This window comes from Bos mutus, chromosome 5 (genome assembly GCF_027580195.1).
Source record: "Bos mutus isolate GX-2022 chromosome 5, NWIPB_WYAK_1.1, whole genome shotgun sequence".
Taxonomy (NCBI): Eukaryota; Metazoa; Chordata; class Mammalia; order Artiodactyla; family Bovidae; genus Bos; species Bos mutus.
Genome location: NC_091621.1, coordinates 83,305,912 through 83,323,155, shown reverse-complemented (window position 1 = coordinate 83,323,155; position 17,244 = coordinate 83,305,912). Strand labels below are relative to the sequence as shown.

The following is a 17,244-nucleotide window of genomic DNA, read 5'->3' as shown; positions in this document are numbered from 1 at the left end:
AGGGTACAATGAGAAGGATTAACATATATGTGATTGAAGTCCCAGAAAAGGAGGAGAGAGGAAATGGTATGAACAATATATGAAGTGATCATGACTGAGGACTTTCCCAAGGTGATGAAAGACATCATGGCACAAATTCAAAAAATGCTGAAGCTCAAGCATCATCAGTAGAAACAAAGTCATATCTGAGCAAATGAAAATAAAACTGCAGAAAACCAACAGTAAAAAGAACAATATTATAAAGAATAAAAACAACTTTTCAAAGAAACAACAATTATAACAGATGAATTCTCAATAGAATCAATGAAAGCTAAAAGACAATGAAATGATATCTTTAAAGTTTTTTAGAATAAAAATCACTGCTATCCAAATACCATAGTCAGCAAAAATATCCTTCAAGAATGTAGGTAAAATAAAAACTTTTCAGACATATGCAAATACAGAGGTTCCCCACCCCCCCAGCAGCAACTTCATATTCAAGGGAATAGTAGACAATGTTCTTCAGGTAGAGGGGAAAAAAATTCCAAGATGGAAATCCAGAGTTTACAGGAAGCAATAGAAATGATATATCTGAGTAATATTAAAGATATATTGATTGCATAAAACAACAATAATAAGTATTTATTAAGTTTACAGATATAGTGTATTTTTGGTACAGCACATAAAACTCAAGTGGGTTAAAGAGACTTAATCCATGGATCTAGGAAAATTCACAGTGAAAATTTTATAAATAGTTTGGAAGAATGATAAAATATAATACTAAATATAAAAACTTATGGGGTGCTATTAAAACTTGATTAGAAGAAATGATTTAGAATTTTAAATGGGTAAGTGAGGATAGGTTGAAAATAATTAGCTATGTGAGGATGTTATTAATAGAAAGGAGGCAAAGGAAGAAAATAATAAAGATAAAAAATAAATGAAATAGTGAAATAATACAGTAGAGAGTGTCAATAAATTCCAAGTTTCATTTTTTACAAAGACTGGTAAAATTCATAATTCTCAGAAGTACTGATCAGGAAATGGTGTGTGTGAGAAATCAAAGAGTGAATATCTGTTCAGATCCTATAAATGTTTAAAAGATTATAATATGATATTATGAAGATTAGCACAAACTCCTAGAGAAATGTAACTTAACAAATGGAACCAAGAAGAAATAGAAAATATAAAATGACTTACAACTCAAACAAATTGAATCTCCAGACCTACATGACTTTATACACTGAAGAAATAAAACCAATTTTATACAAACTCTTCCAGTGTGTGTGTGTGGGGGGGGAAAGCTATAACTCTTTGCAACTAATATTATGAGGCCAGCATGTTCTTGATTCTGAAACCTGGTAATGACTTTGTAAGAAGGCAAAACTTCAGGCCAGTCTCTATCATAATCAAAGATGTAAACAAATAGTAAAGAAAAAATTGTTAAGTCAAATCCAATAATATATAAAAAGGATAATACATACAACCATGTGAAGTTTATTTTAGTAAAGCAAACTTGTTTAAAATTAGAAAGTTCAGCAGTGTAATTCACCACATTAACACAATAAAGGAGAAAAACAGGATTATTGGATGATCATTGATTAGCCCAATAGATTCAGTAAAAAAATTTGATAAATTCAAGATTCACTGTAAAAACTATTGCAATCTAGGCACACAATGGAATATTCCTCAGCCATTAAAAAGAATACATTTGAATCAGTTCTAATGAGGTGGATGAAACTGGAGCCTATTATACAGAGTGAAGTAAGCCAGAAGGAAAAACACCAATACAGTATACTAACGCATATATATGGAATTTAGAAAGATGGTAACAATAACCCTGTGTACGAGACAGCAAAAGAGACACTGATGTATAGAACAGTCTTATGGACTCTGTTGGAGAGGGAGAGGGTGGGAAGATTTGGGAGAATGGCATTGAAACATGTATAATATCATGTATGAAACAAGTTGCCAGTCCAGGTTCGATGCACGATACTGGATGCTTGGGGCTGGTGCACCAGGACGACCCAGAGGGATGGTATGGGGAGGGAGGAGGGAGGAGGGTTCAAGATGGGGAACACACGTGTACCTGTGGTGGAATCATTTCAATATTTGGCAAAACTAATACAATATTGCAAAGTTTAAAAATTAAATAAAATTAAAAAAAATAAAAGATCATGGCTTTAATTATGAAAAAAAAAAAAAAAACTATTGCAATCTAGGAATAAAAGGAAACAAAATAATAAAGGGTACCTATAAAAATGTACATACTTGAAAGTGAAAGTTGCTGAGTTGTGTCCGACTCTTTGCGACCCCATGGACTATACAGTCCATGGAATTCTACAGGCCAGGAATACGGGAGTGGGTTGCCTTTTCCTTCTCCAGGGGATCTTCCCAACTCAGGGATCGAACCCAGGTCTCCCGCATTGCAGGTAGATTCTTTACCAGCTTAGCCACAAGGGAAACCCAAGAATACTGGAGTGAGTAGCCCATCCCTTCTCCAGTGCATCTTCCTGACCCAGGAATCCAACTGGGGTCTCCTGCATTGCAGGCAGATTCTTTATCAATGGAACTATCAGGGAAGCCCATAAAAACTCACATGCTTAATGAGGAAGTATTAGATGCTTCTTCCCTGAATTCAGGAATAACATAAGTATATCCACCATTACTATTTCAATTCAGTACATACTAGAAGCCCTAAAGAGTATGAAATAGAAAGGAAAAGAAATGCACAAATAAATTTTGGAACCTGGTGGCTCAGATGGTAAAGAATCTGCCTGCAGTGCGGGAGGCCCAGGTTTGATCCCTGGATCGGGAAGATCTCCTGGAGAAGGAAATGGCAACCCACTCCAGTATTCTTGCCTGGAGAATTCCATGGAGAGAGGAGCCTGGCGGGATACAGCCCATGGGGACAAAAAGTGTTAGATACGACTGAGCAACTAACACTTTTAACTTGTTCCATTAATATATAAATAAAAAAACTTCTTGTTATCTGCAGATGATATGATCATAAATTGAAAATTCAGAAACAACATGGATGATTACACAGATGATTGTTAGAAATAAAAGTGAAGTTAGTAAGACTGTTGGGTAAGACATCAAAATATAAAATCAATTCCATCTATATACTGGTGAAAAAGGATTTTTAAAAGTACCATATCTGGTATAACAAAATATTTTTAAGACCTCTATGCATAGAACAGTAAACTATTACTGAAAGAACATTCTAAAAATACTTAAATGGGTATATGACAATGGATTGAAACATATTAAGATGCAATTTCAACTAAAACCCTGGTTGGTTTTTGCATGGAATTGAGAAGATAACTTTAATTTGCACATGTGTTGAGTAAATGTAGGACTAAAGATGGTATAAGGTATTTAAAAGTATTCCCAGTAATGATATATAAAACAGTCCATGTGTTATGTAAAAATATAAAAAATAAATTGTAACATACGTTTGCAACTTCATACGATCCATTTAATATCTGTTCCATGTAATGATTTAGATCTCTGAACCTTTTGTGATCTGAATTTGTAAAAGGTAAGTGCCACCAGTGAGGAAACCTGTTTTAAAAGAAAAAAAGTATATTTTCATTAGTTTGAAAATTGGTGTCTGTATCTTAGAATTGTTCATGGAGTTTTAGCTGCATCAGATGGAAGAGCCAATGAAAACATTTTTTTATAAAACCACAGAATACATGATTAATTCTGAGAGTTTTAGTAACATGGCTGTGGACATGTGCTATTTTAACTGTTATTAATATTAACACTACTTTAATTTAATTTAGCACACTAAACTAATATATATTTTCCCTCTTACTGTGTTTATGGCAGACCACACATTTTGTCTTTTAATACATGTGGGGGTTAATAAATACTTTCTGAAATTTAATGATTCATAATTTTCCCAAAAAGTCAGATGGTATTGATGCTTCTGGGTTCACTAGAGACACTGCTACACTAGCTAAATTAAACATTTCACCAAGTTACATATGCTTCCATCTGGTCTTAGTCTTTTGGAACAAAGTATCACTTTCCTCAGAGGTCTGACTTGCAAAATTTCCTCTTTGCTATCTGATGATTCATCTTGATGGGTTGGACATTGATTACGACCAATTATGGGGTGGCATGACCTGTTAAAGGCAGTAGGTTTTGCTGCTTAAGGGCTTCCCTGGTAGCTCAGATGGCAAGGAATCTGCTTGCAATGCAGGAGACTCAGGTTTGCTTCTTGGGTCGGGAAGATCCCCTGGAGAAGGGAATAGCTACCCACTCCAGTATTCTTGCCTGGAGAATTCCATGGACAGAGGAGCCTTGGCGGACTACAGTCCATGGGTCACAAAGGGTTGGACACAACTGAGCGACTAACACTTTACCTTTTCTGTTTAAATGCATCGTTTTAGGAACTATCTAGCAGCTCCCTCTGACTGCAGTCTTGCTGTTGCCTCCTTCATCTTCTGCTGCTTTGGTCTAGACCTTCCCCTGGGCAAAGGAGCATGGGGGATGGTAAAGGGTTGTCAGCAAACACACCAAAGTATGTGACAACCGCAGGACATCCTATCCATTGCTTCTTGTCGGAAACATCAGGGAAATCCAAAATAATATGTCTGTGTCTTTAAATAATTGATATTTTACTTTTTAACTTTTGTGGTTCTAAGGCTTAAAGTATTAAAAGTTTTCATCCAGATTTAGTTATCATAAAATTTAGTATCATATATAATTAATCAAAACACAGAAATACATTTGGTAAGTAGATAGATTTTGCTGGTTTTAAATATTAATTTATTTGTGGATGGATTTTCCTTATTGCTAGAATAAAATGGAGTTCAACATTAGTTCTATTCCATTTTTATAGATGGATGTACTAAAAAATATTGCATGTAAATAAATATATGAGAATTAAGGAATTCAGCTCCAGTAATATCCTTCAATTGTTTGAAGTGCTTTTGAGTTATATATCAAATATAACACAGTAATAGTTCTTGAAAATGATTTTTTAGGATATTTTATCTGATGGTGCTGACAAGTCTTCTCTCAGTTCTGTTCACACCACAGATTAAGAAAAACCGGACCTGCAAACAGATTTGATATCCAGTTATTAGAATAATTCATTTTCTCAGTACCAATACCGATATTTTGGTTTGCCCTTTATTTGAGTCTCAGAGACTTTGTACTCGCTGGGACAGTGTATCAACATAAAATCCTGGATGGCTGGGAGAAGAGCGATGGTGAAAGTAAGCCAGGGAAAGGAAATCAACCTTTCCCAAGTAGATGAGTTTTAATTCTATTTTATAATTTTATTCATTTATTTTTTGCTGCGCTGGGTCTTGGTTGCTGCATGGGTTTTTCCTCTAGTTGTTGTGAGTGGGGGCTCCTCTCTAGCTGCAGTGTGAGGGCTTCTCATTGCGGTGGCTCCTCTTACTGCAGAGCACAGGCTCTAGGACGTGCGTGCTTGAGTTGTTGCTGCTCCCAGGCTCCAGAGTGCAGGCCAAATACTTGTGGTGCACAGGCTTAGTTGCTCTGCGGCATGTAGGATCTTGCTGGACCAGGGATCAAACCTGTGCCTCCTGCATCGGCAAGTGGATTCTTTACTGTTGAGCCAGCAGGGAAGCCCTCATGCAGATGAATTTAAAGATGATTAATTTCAAGGAAGATTTCTATGTCTGTGTATTATCAAAAGGTACCAAGAAGTATAAACAACCTGATTTCAAGACCACTGTTTTACAATATGTCTAATTTGAACTTTCTGATCATACTTTCTAGATTGGATTTACATAATTTGCATAAAGCTTCTTTTAGTAAATTTAGGAGTCAGAGGAAATCTTGCCCTCATCCTTCATCTATATGCATTGCTATAAGCTTGAGCTCCTTTGGGACTGTCAGCATACAAATATTGTTCAGGGCACAAAGGACTAAATATTCCTCCCTTCCACATGTTGCTTGAATGGTTTTAAAATCAATTTAGGTCCCATTACCTGGCAGGAGTTGTTGAGCAAAGCAGAATCCTAACTAAAGCTGAAAATCGAGACGAGGCACATGGAAAGAGATTATTGACACTTTGAAGTTTTACAAGTTATACTAATATGTATTGAGGAGAGAAAAGAGTAGAAGAGAGACATTTTTGAAACCTAAAGGAACAATCATTTACAGAAATGAATGAACGTAATTTCTAAATCATTAATAAGTAAGATACAATGGAAACCACTAATGTTGAATTCAGTATTTGTAGTTGGACTTTAAATTTTTTGGCCAGTATTTTCTTTTCTTCAGTTATCATATTAGATGTTTTTCAATAATTCTTAAACCTGATGTTGTCTTTAAGTTTTCACAATGACATTCCTTCCCTGTCAGTCTCTTACTCTGATGACTTTCTGATTTTTAAAGCATTTGTATTTCAAAATTTCTGAGATATCTGCAAGTATAGAGTTTCATGAATGTAAACTACTCAGTCTTCAATAATGCCCACTATCTTTCCATCCACTGGTGATGTTGCTTAGATTTATATTTTGGTAAGTGACTAAACTCTGAAAGTCTAATGAAAATCCACATGTACCAAGTATGTCAGGTCAGGTATGAACATTCCTATTGTTAAAGGACCATTTACTCAAGAAAAATCCTGGTACATTTGGCTCTCCCTATCTGCAGGTTCTACATCTGCATATTCAATAAACTGTAGATTGAACTATTAGGAAAAAATAATCCAGAAAGTTCCAAAATGCAAAATTTAAATTTGCTGCATGCCAGAAAACATTTACATAGCATTTACATTGTATTTATAACTATTTACATAGCATTTATATTGTATTAGATATTATAAGAAATCTAGAGGTGATTTAAAGTAAGAGGAGACTTTAAAGTAAGAGGGTAGGTTATATGTAAACACTATGTCATCTTATGTGTAGGACTTAAGCATGCAAGGATTTTGGTGTCCACAGGAGGGGGTCCTAGAACCAATCCTTTGTGGATACCAAGAAACTACTCTATAGGTAACATTTGATATGCCTAAGTGCAAATATCATAATTTCTAAGAAGTTCCTTTTTTAAAAGTCAAGATATTCCACATACTCAAGTCTATAATCTAAATTTGGCTAGTTCTAAATGATAAATTTTAGAAGATTTATTTAATCAGAAGTTATTTTGAATTATACCCTTTGTTTATGCTTAATATGTTTTTGCTATAACATGAACTGAAGCAATGTTTCTCAAGACTGCAAAATGAAGGTAATAACAAGTTAAACTTAGATAACCCAAGTTCAAGTTAATGTGTGTGCTCTATGCTTAGTCGTGTCTGACACTTGCGGCCCCATAGACTGTAGCCTGCCAGGCTCCTCTGTCCATGGGATTCTCCAGGCAAGAATATTGAAGTGGGTTGCCATTTCCTTCTCCAGGGATCAAGTTAATAATTAATAACAAAAATGAATTGATGTGAATAAATTTTACTTGTATACTAATTGATACTGATAAATTTTTCTTATACAGCAAAAAAATATATCAGAGCTTTTTGTCACCATTATTTGCTGAAAGAGAAGATATATGCAATGTCATTCTGCATTTTCAATTTTATTTTAACAGAAAATTCTAGAAAAAAGATTAAATTTTAAAAACAGGCAAAGAAAACAATTTTACTGATAATTGATGAAAAATGAAATTGGTTCTGATTTTTTTGTCTAAAACACCAATGCCTGAAAGCAGACAAAATTAAAAACTTTTTTCTGTTTTATGAGACAAAAGGTTCTTTATTCTGAGAGCAATAGAGACTGCTTGGATAGGTTCAGTGGAACTAGAATCAGAATGCTGTATTGTTCACAAATAGAAAACCCCATAACCATAATTTCTCCTTATGTTCAAGGGCAAGTACTGAACGCAAAACCCTAAGGAGGACAATCCTTACTCTGGGAGGGTCAGTGATGCAAACTGCTTTTGAAGTTGGCTGTGAAGTTTTGCAAACTGGTCAAATGACTTTTCTGTCAGGCTTGTTTCGTTGTTACTGTGAGTCACCTGGATTAGATACAGCTGCAGAAAAGAAGTAGACAAAATCAAAAGACGGCAGTATCAACCTTCCATACATTCTAAAATCTGGCTCCGTGTAAACTAAACAAAGCAATAATTTCTGCAAAAAAAAAATCATCACAAAAGATAAGAGGTGCATTTTGTAAAGGCAAAATTACCTATAAACACACGATATAGAAAGATATCATAATCTTAGGTGCTAGGAACAGACTGCCTAATTTCTGTTCTTCTTTCCTTGTGGACATTTTAATTGGTTCTTGACTTATAGTCTACTACAGGGCAGGAACTGTTCTCTTTGAGATTCTCTACTAACAGCTCTGGTTGTTATGATTTCTCCTTGGAACATCCTCCTTAATGGCACACTTAAATGATTTTTCATATGCATATTAAAAAAAATAAGCATGGTATCAGGAAGAATGTGTACAGTGAAGCACAGTGGGAGATGTAGTTAAATGATATTTAAGTTAAGATGACAGTCTTGAAACTTACATGGCTGGTTTTCTTGCTGAACCCTAAGACTGTTGCTCTTTGGATTGACCTGCTTGCACCTGGCATACAGGATTCCTGGGAAAAAGTCTGTGAAGTCGATTTGGCAGGGCTTATGGCTGTCATTTGTGCAAGTGTGTGGATCAAGTTATTCAATTTCACAGGGAAGCACTCCAGACTTTCCTTTATTTTCCTAGAGAAATGAAAAAAAGATAAGATAGTGAGTGATGTTCCCCCTGAGTTGACCCATTTCACTTGAGTCATTTCCTTGTGTTAGATGTGGATGGGAAAGTCAAGGACCATGCCTATTGATTTGGAGTACACTATTAATAGTAAACATTATTTTTACCAACTTCAAATTCACATCTTGAGCTGTTAGCAAATATAAGAGAAACTTCCGTGGTGAAATATAAAACTAATTGCAATATTTCTATCTTGACTTCTTTAAATTTTTCAAAAATAGAAATTCTTTAAATTTCTATTTTTGTTGTTGTTCAGTACTGTGTCATGTCCAACTCTTTGCAACCCCATGGACTGTAGCACACCAGGATCCTCTATCCTCTACTAACTCTTGGAGTTTGTTCAAACTCATGTCCATTGAGTCCGTGATACCATCCAACCATCTCACCCTTTGTTGTCCCCTTCTCCTCCTGCCTTCAATCTTTCCCAGCAGGGTCTTTTCCAATGAATCAGCTCTTCCCATTAGGTGGCCAAAGTATTGGAGCTTCAGCTTCACCATCAGTCCTTCAACGAATGTTCAGGGTTGATTTCCTTTAGGATTGATTGGCTTGATCTCCTTGCAGTCCAAGGGACTCTCAAGAGTCTTCTTCAACACCACAGTTTAAAACCATCGGTACTTGTAAAGTAATTAGCCTCCAATTAAAATAAATAAATTTATATTAAAAAAAAAAGCATTGGTACTTCAGTACTCAGCCTTCTTTATGGTCCAACTCTCACATGCATACATGACTACTGGGAAAACCATAACTTTGACTAGGCAGACCTTTGTCAGCAAAGTGATGTCTCTGCTTTTTAGTACACTGTCTAGGTTGTCATAGCTTTTCTTCCAAGAAGCAAGCGTCTTCTAATTTCATGGCTGCAGTTACCATCTGCAGTTATTTTAGAGCCCAAGAAAATAAAGTCTGTCACTGTTTCCATTTTTTTCCCCTTCTATTTGCCATGAAGTGAAGGGACTGGATGCCATGATCTTAATTTTTTGAATGTTGAGTTTTAAACCAGCTTTTTCACTCTCCTCTTTCACTGTCATCAAGAGACTCGTTAATTCCTCTTTACTTTCAGCCATTAGAATGGTATCATCTGCATATTTGAGGTTGTTGATATTTTTCCCAACAATCTTGATTCCAGCTTGTGCTTTTCACATGAGGTACTCTGCATATAACTTAAATAAGCAGGGTGGCAATACACAGCCTTGATGTACTCCTTTTCCGATTTTGATCCAGTTCTCTGTTCCATGTGCAGTTCTAACTCTTGCTTCTTGATCCGCATACAGGTTTCTCAGGAGACAGGTAATGTGGTCTCGGATTTTTGTATTCTATTTTTTAGGAATAATTTAAAACATCAATTCATTTAAAATACTTAAACAATTCCAGAAGTTATATCTATCAAAACAGTGTATATTCCAAGAAGCCCAACATCTATCCCTGAACTCTCTATACTATTCCCTTCTTCCCCCTATATTTAAACATTTTTTAAAAATTATGATTTAACTTTCATTGTTTTATTTTCAAATATATTTGATTTCCTCTGTCAACTATTTTCTAAGAAGTTGTATACTATAATACTATATTTAATATACACATATTTTACATGGAATGCTTTTCACTCTGGTCTTTATTTTATTTTTTAGTTTGGTTTTGGATCATCTCTGCTTTATTATTATGATTATTTATATTTAAGATGGTTTGCAATTGTGTCCTAATGGTATAATAAATATCTTTAGATAATACCCTTTATCCCCTGTGCCCTTTTTCTCCAGTATCTGATTGCAGTGTTATCCTTTTTATCCCAGTTCATCTAATAAAGCAATCTTTATGCCTACTTCACTTTTCATATGTGCTTCCTATTTCACTCCCATTTTTTACAGAGCTATTCTATCTGCACTATATGGTATCTATACTATACATATTACACATTCCCTCTTCTGACTATCATTAAATATGATATGCTCTACCAGTCCTATGTCACATCCCTCTGTCATTTTGACTATCTGATGCTCATTTTCTGGCAAATTCCGCCAGAAGTGCTCAAGGAAGTAAGTTTCTGAGTTCTGGGTGTTGATAACAGTTTTTCTGTGGCCTTTATGCATGAAAGTCAATTTTACTGGCTACAATACCCGTGGCTCACGTTTTCCTTTTTGGGGGTCATAAAAATATTATTTAATTTTCTTCGGGAATAAAGGATTATGACCCAAAATTCTTATGACAGTCTGAACTTCTTTCCCTTACAAGTGAATTGATCTTTTTGCCTAGATGCTTAAAGCAAGCTTTTTTTCCCCCCTCAAATCCAATACTTTCTCCAAAAATATGTTTCAGGTTGGTTATTCTGGGTAACTTTCTCAATATGCAAAGTGTCTTTTTCATATGTAATTTCAAGTCTTTTCATTTTTCTGAAAACTTCTTGAATTATGATGTTAATATTCATCAAAATACTAAATATACAATTTAGTTTTGATATTGTTTTGATATATTACTTTGGTTTTCTTCTTCAGGGACTTTATTAAAGTATGTTTTATTTTCTAATTTTTGGGAGGTTTCATCATTTCATTTTTGAGTTTTCTCTAATTATAATTTACATTGCTCTTCCATATCTTTATCATTTTCTTAATTTCTTTTAGCTCAATTTGAAATATAACAGTTTATCCCTTTGTTAGGAATGTCTTTCTGGCATACTTTCATTGAAGAGATTTTATTTGCATTTTATTTCTTTTTTAAAAATTCTAATTTTGTATGACATTCAAACATGATCCATCTTACTTATTCATTTTAAGATGAAATTAAACTTTCAGGAAGGAGTAGAGGGTTCTCAGGATCTTAAGCCCTCTTTTCTGTTGCTGTCACAGGTAAAAAAACACTGTTTCATACTTTCTGAGATATGCTGCTTTGGCTGGTCCCTTTGCCCCCAATTTTTTCTGGATTTTGTTTTTCCTTTGCTCCTACAATCTTTCTCCTTTCATTCGGATTATATTTATGGCAGTTTGTCTTCAGCTTAGGACTTTTTCTAGGGAGGAAGTGTCAGTTACCTTTGAGAGTTTATAGACTTCCCCAACCTTTTCAGATTTTCCATGGACCCTTGCCCTTCCTTGTGAACTGGAGTGTGTAAAAGTCCTTCCCCATTTCAGCTGCTTCATAGCTTATCAAATTGGCCTGCTCGGCTTTCCAGTGAGTACCTGTGAGCTCTGTGAAGCCTTGTTCTCAGGTCCACCAGGTAACTGTGGCCTCCTTAGCTTCCTCCCATAAGATTCTGTTACACAAGTCTTGTAACTTCATGATCTGCCCTTCCCTGCTTGTTCTTAGGAATACCTTGTTACTTCTGTTTTGGATGCTGTCCACAGTTTTGGGGTTTTGCTACCCTATTTGATCTGTTTTATGAATTATGAAAGAAACTCCAGGCACACTAAAATATTTGCTTTTTTAGAAATAAAATGCAATTCAAGCCGCACAGTAAAATATTAAGTAAAATGTAAAAGGTTTGCCTCATCCTTCTTCCGTTACCACTCTCCTCCCCCCAAATAGCCAGTATGAAGAGTTTGGTAGTTTTCTTTTGCGGTTCCTCTATACACTTGTGCAAATGAGCAGACACACAGACACAGATGACACTTGCACTAGTTTTACTCTTGTTATATGCCAGGTGCATACTAGGATATACCAATGAGAAAACCAGACAGAAATGTCTCCCCTTATAAAGTTTCTATAATGTGAATATAAACTATCATGAAATAAACATAAAAATATAGGATTTGAGAAAGTAATATAAACCATAGAAGAAACTAAGATAGAAATTGGGGAGAAGGAATATGCGGTAGGAAACAGTTGCTGTTTTGAGCAGGATGAAAGTGAAAGTCACTCAGGCCTGTTCGCCTCTTTGTGACCCCATGGACTATACAGTCCATGGAATGCTCCAGGCCAGAATACTAGAGTGGATAGCCTTTCCCTTCACCAGGGGATCTTCCCAACCCAGGGATCAAGCCCAGGCCTCCCACAATAGCAGGTGGATTCTTTACCAGCTGAGCCACAAGGGAAGTCCAAGAATACTGGAGTGGATGGCCTATTGCTTCTCTAGCGAATCTTCTGACACAGGAATCGAACTGGGGTCTCCTGCATTGCAGGCAGATTCTTTACCAGCTGAACTACCAGGGAAACCCCTTAAGCAGGATGGTCAGGGATAATCTCACTGAAAAGATGGGCGGAGTGATTTGACAAACTTAATTTGCCAAGAACATAGACCATAGGAATTTCTGTTGGAGGATATTCTAGAAAGAAACAACAGCTCATCCAGAAGCTCAGAGGTAGATGGATGACTGATGCTTAACAGACAGCAAAAAATTGCAGTGTGGCTGACAGAGTGAGGAGGGGAAGAAGGGAATCAGGCAGATAAAGGGAGCATGTTTTTGTAAGAATTTTGAAGTTGTGTGAGATGGAAGTAAAAAAGGCAAGAGTCAAAAATCACAATTATTTGAAATGTAATCTGCTTTTTTAACAGTAATATATTTTGGACATGAACTTGGGCAAACTTTGGGAGATGGTGAGGGACAGAGAGGCCTGCTGTGCTGCAGTCCATGGGGTCACATAGAGTCCGACATGACTTAGTGACTGAACAACAACAAATATATTTTGGAAGAAAAATTTTCCAATAACTTGTGCAATGTAAGTAGCCCCCAAATATTTGTTGAATGAATAATCTTTCTATTTCAGAAAATAGAGTTAACTTTATTTAAAAAAAAAAAAACTTGCACTGGTCAACTATTTTACATATGGTAACATACATGTTTCAATGCTATTCTCTCAAATCATCCCACCCTCACCTTCTCGCACATAGTCCAAAAGTCTGTTCTTTACATCTGTGTCTCTTTTGCTGCCTTGCATATAGAATCATTGTTACTGTCTTTCTAAATTCCATATATATGTGTTAGTATACTGTGTTGCTGTTTATCTTTCTGGCTTACTTCACTCTGTAAAATAGGCTCCAGTTTCATCCACCTCATTAGAACTGATTCAAATGTGTTTTTTTAAATAGCTGAGTAATATTCCATTGTGTATATGTACCACAACTTCCTTATGCATTCATCTGCCAAAGGACATCTAGGTTGCTTGCATGTCCTAGCTATTGTAAACAGTGATGCAATGAACATTGGGGTACATGTGTCTCTTTCAATTCTGGTTTCCTCAGTGTATAACGCCCAGCAGTGGGATTGCTGGATCATATGGAAGTTCTATTTCCAGTTTTTTAAGGAATCCCCACACTGTTCTCAATATTGGCTGTACCAGTTTGCATTCCCACCAACAGTTTAAGACGGTCAAGTTTAAAACTTGACCAGTGCAAGTTTGATGCATGAAGCAGGGCACTCAAAGCCAGTGCTGTTGAACACTCCAGAAGGATGGATGGGAGAGGTGGGGAGAGAAGTGCAAGGGGGGTTCAAGATAGGGGGACACATGTGCACACATGGCTGATTCATGTTGATGTATGGCAGAAACCACCACAATATTGTAAAAAGTAATTATCCTCCAATTAAAATAAATAAATTAAAAAAAAAAAACCAATACAATATTGTAAAGTTAAAAATAAAATAAAATAAAAAATAATAAATAGAATTAAAAAATTATCTATCTAGAAGTATAGATATACAATGATTAACCAATTTTTTTTTCCATTGCAAAGACCATTCTTTCCTCACTGATTCAACTTTTGTCCAACACCGATGGTCTACATACATATAGGCTTATTCTTGGCTTCTTCATTTGGTTGCACTCGTCAATTTGTCTATCTCTGTGTTAATACTACATTTTCTTAAATAGCTAGAATTTACAGTAAGTCTTGAAAATTCTTTTTCCTTGTTCTTCTTTAAGTGTTTTTTTTGTTTGTTTTTGTTTTCCCATGAATTTAGGTCCTTTGACCTCCTGAATATATTTTAGAATCAGCTTATCAAGCTTCTGTTGTTGTTCAGTCACCCAGTCATGTCTGACTTTTTGGGACCCCATGGACTGCAGCACGCCAGGCTCCCTTGTCCTTCACCATCTTCTGGAGTTCACCCAATTCATGTCCAGTGAGTCGGTGATGCCATCCAACCATCTCATCATCTGACACCTCAATCTTTTCCTGTATCAGGGACTTTTCCAATGAGTTGGCTGTTCGCATCAGATGACCAAAATACAGGAGTTTCAGCTTCAGCATCAGTGCTTCTAATTAGTATTCAGGGTTGATCTCCCTTAAGATTGACTGGTTTGATCTCCTTGCTGTCCAAGGGACTTTCAGGAGTCTTCTCCAGCACCACAGTTTGAAGGCATCAATTCTTTGGTGCTCAGCCTTCTTTACAGTCCAGCTCTCACAACTGTACATGACCACTGGAAAGACCATCGCCTTGACTCTATGGACTTTTGTGGTTTGTCATAGCTTTCCAGCCAAGAAGAAATCGTCTTCTGATTTTATGGCTGCAGTCACCATCCACAGTGATTTTAGAGCCCAGGAAGAGGAAATCTGTCACTGCTTCCACCTTTTCCCCTTCTATTTGTCATGAAGTAATGGAGCCATGATCTTAGTTTATTTTAATATTTAGTTTTAAGCCAGCTCTTTCACTCTCCTCCTTCACCCTCATCAAGAGACTCTTTGGTTCTTCCTCTTTGCTTTCTGCCATCAGAGTGGTATCATCTGCATATCTGAGGTTGTTGATGTTTCTCCCACCTATCTTGATTCCAGCTTGTAAGTCATCCAGCCCAGCATTTCTCATGATGTGCTCAGCTTGATGTGCTTATCCAGCTTACCCATACACAAAATAAATGAACAATTATTTGAGTAGCATTCATTAAACTATAAATTAATTTGGGGAGAATCAACATCTTCACAGTACCGAAACATACAACCACTAAACATGGCATATTTCTCCATTTAATTGAGTCTCATTTTACATCCTTCTGTACAATTTTAGAATTTTTTTCCTGTGGATGTTTTGCATATCTTTTGTTAGATTTATCATAGCTTTTAAATTCTAGTTTTTCCTAAACTTTACCTAATAACTGTTAATATATGAGTAGATTTTAAGTCATTATTTCTAACAATATACTGTATATTCTTTTGAAATTTGAATGGACACAGTCATGTTATATGAAAACAGTGACAGAATTTTCTGTTACCTTTTACATTACTAAGATTTCTAGTTCAATGTTAAATAAAAATAGTAATAGCAGGCATTTTTGGTTTGTTTGATTATAGGGAAAAGCTTTTAATGTTTTCCTACTAAGCACAATGTTTTCTATAGTTTTTAGCTACAGGTTAAGGACACTTCTATTTGTTTTTAGAGAGTTGAAAAAACAGTGATTCTAAATTTTAATACCTGCATTTTCTGTATCTACTTAGGTGATCATATAAAGTTCCCCCTCTATTTTTTTCACTACTGACTCTTGAATGTTTATCTTGTAACTACTTACTGTATTAAATTCTCATTATTTCAAAAATTAAAAGAAAAGTATCTGGAATTGCTTTATTTGTTTTCTTATTCAAGTGAAAAATAATAATATAGCAAATCTTAAATATAAAACTTTACTATAAAGATAGAGGCATTATTATATTTTTTCTGACATTAATGACATTAATGCTTATAATTTTTCACTTTAAAATACATGTTTATCTAAGTTTCCTTCTATTCTGAGCTTACTAAAATTTTCCAAGAGGAATAGATATCGAATGTAATAAACACTGGTTTTCTGGGTTGGCATCCATCAAAGTTATCATGCAGTGATTTCTTTATGAAGAATCAGCCATGTCCCTGATGTTAAAAATATAAATCAATAATGTTTAATAATTTCTCCCTCATTTTTTATAAAACTTAAAGCCCATTTATCTTGTTCTGGTATTAGGTTTAAAAAAAATCCAAATTTTCCCATTATTATATATCAATCTTGGCCAAAATTTGCTAAGAAAGTTAAAATATGACCTTGATCATTATTCATTTCCACAGTGTTCACTATTTCTAAAGATGTCCTTTGACTTTATGAATTTATGGGTAGGTAGTACAGGATAAAACATTAATTTCTTTCCTCATCAGCAGTTTAAAGACATGAAGACAATAATAATAGTAAGAGTATAATACTAATCATGATTTATGGAGACCTTACAATTTATTCACTCATTCAACAAATATTTACTGAGCACATTTTATGTATTGGGATGGAAAGCGTTATGGTAACAGCAGGTACTCACTTCTCATGAAGTGACTATGAATCATAAATCTTGAGTTCTGATGTACTCATGCTCACATAATCTCAAACACATACATCCAGGCCTTATTCTTACATTTCTCAACAGTCAAGATGCAAGAGGACTAGTGGTGAAGGATGAACTCTTATGATAAACCTAGAGTTTTAAGGCAACTTTCACCTAAATCCATCTCCAGTTTCTCAAGTGTCAGATTTAACAGGTCAGATAAACTAGTGTTGTTAAATATGGTGCAATTTAGGACTGGGGACCTCAGAGCAGAATTGGACATGACTGAGCAACTGCTGCCATGCAATTAAAAGACGCTTGCTCCTGGGAAGAAAA

General features: G+C 35.3%; 1 protein-coding gene across 1 annotated transcript in view; it reads right to left on the bottom strand.

Moving 5' to 3' along the window:
- Positions 1-17,244, bottom strand: part of PIK3C2G (phosphatidylinositol-4-phosphate 3-kinase catalytic subunit type 2 gamma) — a 474,611-nt gene that overhangs the window by 88,225 nt on the left and 369,142 nt on the right. Inside the window, exons 27-29 of the mRNA XM_070370044.1 lie at positions 8,479-8,668; positions 7,871-7,992; positions 3,438-3,546 (exon numbers count right to left, since the gene is read on the bottom strand). Coding sequence (XP_070226145.1) covers positions 3,438-3,546; positions 7,871-7,992; positions 8,479-8,668 — 421 coding nt within the window. The remainder of the gene's footprint in view (positions 1-3,437; positions 3,547-7,870; positions 7,993-8,478; positions 8,669-17,244) is intronic.